At 43.8% G+C, this 5,919-nt stretch overlaps 1 protein-coding gene across 1 annotated transcript in view; it reads right to left on the bottom strand.

Moving 5' to 3' along the window:
- The window catches only part of SIAH3 (siah E3 ubiquitin protein ligase family member 3), a 75,133-nt gene extending 74,020 nt beyond the window's left edge, over positions 1 to 1,113 (bottom strand). Inside the window, exon 1 of the mRNA XM_008574443.1 lies at positions 922 to 1,113. Within this exon, the coding sequence (XP_008572665.1) occupies positions 922 to 1,056 (135 nt within the window). The 5' untranslated portion in view covers positions 1,057 to 1,113. The remainder of the gene's footprint in view (positions 1 to 921) is intronic.
- Positions 1,114 to 5,919: the final 4,806 nt, after the last annotated feature.

Genomic DNA, 5,919 nt, shown 5'->3' with positions numbered 1-5,919 from the left:
TCCCCTCTTCCCACCGCCCTCCCCTCTTCCCACCGCCCTCCCCTCTTCCCACCGCCCTCGCCTACGCGCCTCATTCATCCCGCATCACTCTTGGCTGTGATGTGCAGCAGTCCTTCCAGACCGCATCTTTCGGCTGATCTCTAAGAGGGCATTGACCCAAGGGCATTAGTGCAGAGGCAGCGGCGCCAGAAGGGCAGCAAGGCAGCCCCGGGCAGCTCAGCAGCCGGCCGCCAGCCGGGGGGCTCCAGGCCGCAGCTCCCAACCGCTCCGTGATTACACGGTGGCAGCAAATCCCTCCTCCTCCGTCCTCGGTGGAAGCGGCGCATCTAGCTAGCAGGAGGGAGAACACACACACACACACACACACACACACACACACACACACACACACACACACACACAGTCTGAGGACTTTGCAGAAAGAGCCCCCTGGCCAACTTCCAGGTCCCTGTCTCCGGGCTCCTGGGTCCCATAGCTACTTCTGCAGTAGCCAGAGGGGGCTTCCAAAATCCTTGTGCTCGACTGCCTCTCCTAACACACCGGACAGACAGCAATTTGGGTAACTTTTCAAGTCTTGTCTTCTGAATTTGGGAGAGCGATGGGGACGCCCTTCTACTCCCTCCACCGCCCTCACCTCTGCACCCCCACCCCTCTCAGGCGGACACTAGACCATCACTCCGGCTTTTCTTGCCAATCGGGGAACAGCACAATGTCACGCATAGCACCAAGCCGCCTAGAGAGCGAAAACCAGCGGGGCCGAGCCGAGGCTCAAGTCTCCAGGGGCAAACACCGTCCCGGCCGCGGCGAACGCGCGTTTGCAAGGAGCTGCGCTCGCAGCCCGCCGGGGGGACACGGCCGCCTCCCGAGCGAGGACTCGAACCCCAGCCGGGTGCACGGAAAGCCACGCCGAGAGCCACCCACCTTTAGGTTGTGCGTGGGGTTGACGACGCAGACAAGTTGCCCAGCAGCGGAGAAAACCCGTTTAGCCTTGTAGTGCTGAAAGCGGAGGTGAATGAGATCTAACACAGCCCCAAAGCACTGGGTGAAGAAAAGCATCACAACTTCTGGGGGTGCTGGCCCGGGCGGGCGGCGGAGGACGCTGTAAGTCCTTGGGCTCTGCGAGGGGCGCAGCCGCTGAGACACGCCGCTCCAGCCCGGCTCAGCGCGCCTTCATATTCATCACCAAAATAAGACGGTTGGAATCTTGCAGCAGTGAGGCGGCCAATCAAAAGGACAGAAATGTTATCCTTGAGGTGCAGAGACAGCCAATAACAAATGCCTCCCCCGCCGAAACTCCCTGATGAATTGAGCCTGGCGGAGAATGTATTATTGAACATTACCATAGATCAGCACATTGCATTTATCTTGTGATTACAGCCAACCATACATAATGCTAGGGAGATAGGCTGACAAAATTGATCGCTTAATGTGTCTCCATTTATTAATTGACTTAATTTAACATGAGAGCCTTTCTGAATGCCCTGGCAAAAACGTAAAGCGTTTAAACCGCCCAATAGTAAAACAGCCCTCCCCGAAGTAGGCAGATGGGTAACGCAGATCGTGGCTTGACTCGCCAGAGCTGCTTGGGAGAAAATCAAATAGTACAAGACTCCGATTCCAGATAAGGATTTGGCAGCGGCAGAAATGTTTATCTTTCAATCTCGTGCTCTGACTCTCTGCAATTTGGATTAGAGCCCCTTGGTAAATCTCACTCTCCACTCTTTATCAGAGAAAAGAATCCCTGACAAATGCACGTGGAGTTTAGGGGGGAAAATGCATATATACGAATATATATATTTCAAAATACTGTAATTACTGAAGTCTGAAAGTATTATAGCATAAAAATGCACAGAGTATGCTTCTAAAAATAATGAAATCCCTGATGCATGAATGCACACACAGAGAAAAACCTACACACAGTGGAAAGTGGCTTGTAAATCAGCAAAATAATTACAGATGCAGAGAACCTTTGCTTGTCATTCATTTGCATATTGGTGGGCAGCAAATTGCTAATTAACCGCTAGATTGTTGGAGACATTAAACTAGAGATTAAGAAGGCACATACCACATCATTTACTTGTTTCAGTGAATGCTAGCAGTACATTTCTGTGCTGGAGCAGGCAGAAGGCATTTCAGTCTTCAGACTGCAAACCCACCCCGTCTCCCCAGAACCCGGTAGGTGGGGGTGCTAAGCTCACCCACTGATTCTTGAAGAAAGGCTCCCAAGCTGTACATAGAGGGTTTTAGGGCTTCTGGAGATGAGCTTTAATGGCTTATTTAGTCTTTGCAAATAAAGCAGGAGAGTTGAGTGTGTTGTGTTTTCCCTTTTCTTTGGCTGTTTATTGAGAGATCGGCCCAGATTCACTGCTGCCTGCCGCAGGCTCATACTCCGGAGTGAATTTCACCCCCTGAGTGTGAGCCCATTACTCCTTCCTGAACTGCTCTGTCTCTGCTTTGGCTACATTGCTTGGATTGTAATGTATGCAAAGCATATGCACACCTGGGATATCTATGTCTGTGACCTGGTCAGACAACAGATTAAAATACAGGAGAAAAAAATGCACAGGTTTACTGAGACCAGAACAGAGCCCAGGTCGTTCACTTTAACCAATTTAAATTTAAACCAAACCAATGTTTTAAGAGACAAGTTGAATACCAATTAAAATGGAAACTTTGCACTTTTTAAAATAATTGCACTGGCACAAAACTGGAAGATGACAACATTTGAACTGATTAGAACCTCATCAAGGTGATATTGTTATAGGCTATGAGTCCCTGGACCCACTCATTACATGACTCATAAAGACAGGCTGCTGGCCCACAGTACCAGAATCCACTTTCTAAAGTTTGCACTGTCCAGAATGAGCTTTCATCAGCTCATCAGGAAAACATTCAGTGTTCTTTTGTTGTCTGACTTTTTTTAAAAAAATGAAAGTGATCATATACTACCATAGATTCTTTAAAAACACAATTTATAATTCAGAAAAGTCCAAACTTCCCCTTTTTACATCCTTTGTTAGAATGGAGTCATTGTGAATATATCTTTTTATTGCTTTGGTTTTTTTTGTTTTTTTTTTTAACGTATAATTCACTTGTTTGTTTATTGTTGCTCTCACACTACTAGAATTGAGTTCCATGAAGCTGGGGATTTTTACTGGGTTTTTTTGTTGTTTTTTGAAAGGCATGTTTTTTAATAAAATGGTTATAAGCAGGGAGGATGCCATCGAACAGGACAAAGGCCTATCACTTTGTGTTGATAATCTCGTGCTTGTGCTTGAGATATAGAAATCAATGTTGGTTCATTTTATTTAATTTTTCCTTATTTTATTTTTTTAGAGTTTTCAATTCACAGCAAAATTGAGAGGAGGTGCAGAGAGTTCTCATATACCTCTTGTCCCCCCCCACCCCCACAGCCTCCCCAACTGTTGACATCCCCAACAGGAGTGCACATTTGTTACAATTGATGGACCTGTATCGAGATATCCTGATTACCCAGCGTCCATAGCTTACATTAGGGTTCACTCTTGGTATTGTACGTTCTATGGGCTTGTATAAATGTATAGTGCCAGGTGTCCATCATTATAGTATCATACGGAGTATTTTCACTGCCCTAAAAATCCTCCGTGCTCCATCTATCATCCCTCCCCCCCCACCCCTACCCTTAGCAACCATTGGTCTTTTTACTGTCTCCGTAGTTTTGCCTTTTCCAGAATATCGTGTAATTGAGATCATACAGTATGTAGCCTTTTCAGATTGGCCTCTTCCACTTAGTAATATGAGTTTAACGTCTTGCCGTGTCTGTTCATGGCTCATTTCTTTCTAATGCTGAGTAATATTCCATTGTCTACAGGCACCACCGTTTATTTATCCATTCACCTGCTGAATGACATCTTGGTTGCCTCCAAGTTTTGGCCATTATGAATAAAGCTGCTGTAAACATTCATGTGCAGGTTTTTGTGTGGTCATAAATTTTCAGCTCCGTCGGGTACATACCAAGGAACACAATTGCTGGATCATATGGTAAGAGTATATTTAATTTTGTAAGAAACTGGCAAACTGCCTTCTAAAGTAGCTATACCATTTGCATTTCTACCAGCAATGAACGCGAGCTCCTGTGGCTTCACATCCTCGTCAGCATTTGGTGTTGTCAGTGTTCTGGATTCTGGCCGTTCTAACAGGTGTGTAGTGGCATCTCATTGTTGTTTTCATTGACATTTCCCTGATGACATATGATGTCGAACGTCTTTTTATATGCTTATTTGCCATCTGTGTATCTTCTCTGGTAAAGTGTCAGTATGATACTGGCCAAAAAATAGACAAAGAGACCAATGGAACAGAATAAAGAGGCCAGAAATAGACCCACAGAAATATAATCAACTGATCTTTGACAAAGGAGCAAAGGCAGCGCAATGGAGCAAAGACAGTCTTTTTAACAAATGGTGCTGGAACTGGACATCCATATGCCAAAAAAAAAAAAAAGAATCTAGACACAAACCATATACCCTTCACAAAAATTAATTCAAAATGGATCAGACCTAAATGTAAAATGCTAAATTCTTAGGTTTTCTTCTCTATTTTTTTTTTTTTTTTTTGCCAATCTCATACTATCTTGATTAGTGTAGCTTTATAGTAAGTCTTGAAGTCAGGTATTATCTATCCTCCAGCTTTGTTCTTTTTCTTCAATACTGTGTTGGCTATTCTGGGTCTTTTGCTTCTCCATATATACTTTAGAATCGGTTTGTTGACAACCACAAAATAACTTGCTGGTATTTTGGTTGGGATTGCATTGATCTTCCTATTTGTGAATGTAGAATATCTCTCCATTTATTTGGTTCTTTGATTTCTTTCATCAGAGTTTTGTATTTTCCACATATAGGTCTTATACACATTTTGTTACACTTATACCTAAGTGCTTCCTTTTTTGTAGAGTGCTAATGTAAATGGTACTGTGTTTTTAATTCCAAATTCCACTTGGTCATTGCTCATATACAAATGACTTTTATATATTAACCTCATATCCTACAGCCTTGCTATAATCACTTATTAGTTACAGGAGTTTTTGGTTGATTCTTTTAAATTTTCTACATAGACAATGATGTCACCTGCAAATCGAGATAGTTTTACTTCTTCCTTCCAAATCTGTGTACTTTTTTTTCTTGCCTTATTGTCTTATTGCATTAGCTAGAACTTTCAGTACAATGTTGAAAAAGAGTGTTGAGAAGGGACATCCTTGCCTTATTCCTGATCTTAGTAGAAAAGCTTCTAGTTTCTCACAATTAAGTATAATGTTAGCTTTTTTTTTTGTAAATATTCTTTATCAAGTTGAAGAAGTTCCCCTCTATTCTTAGTTTACTGAAAGTTTTTATCACGAGTGGGTGTTGGATTTTGTCAAATACTTTTTCTGAAACTATTGATATAATCATGTGATTTTTCTACTTTAGCCATATCATGTGATGTCTTACATTAATCTATTTTCAAAGTTGAACCAGCCTGTGTACCTGGGGTAAATCCCACTATTGTGTTGCTGCTTCTCCCTTTGTATAACTTCAGCCAGTTTTATTCACTTCACTGAGGCTCAGTTCCTATACCTATAACATGGGGATAGTAGAAATTTGTTTCTCTCGGGCCGGCCCGGTGGCGCACTGGATAGTGCGCCGCTTGGGAAGCACAGCGGCGCTCCCACCCGAGGGTTTGGATCCCACATACAGACCGGTTCCTGCTCACTGGCTGAGCGAGGCGCGGGAGCAACATCGAGGGTTGCAATCCCGTTGCCGGTCCCCGGTCTGGTACGGGGGCAACACTGAGGGTTGCGATCCGTTGCCGGACACGGAAAAAGACAAAAGACAAAAAAAAAAAAAAAAGAACTTTGTTGGTTTAATTTCTGTGAAGAATGTCATTAGTAGTTTGATAGTGATTGCA

The sequence above is a fragment of the Galeopterus variegatus genome, unplaced genomic scaffold, assembly GCF_000696425.1.
Source record: "Galeopterus variegatus unplaced genomic scaffold, G_variegatus-3.0.2 Scaffold1049, whole genome shotgun sequence".
Taxonomy (NCBI): Eukaryota; Metazoa; Chordata; class Mammalia; order Dermoptera; family Cynocephalidae; genus Galeopterus; species Galeopterus variegatus.
The sequence above is the reverse complement of the archived record's forward strand: the minus strand, read 5'-3'. Positions and strand labels throughout refer to the sequence as shown.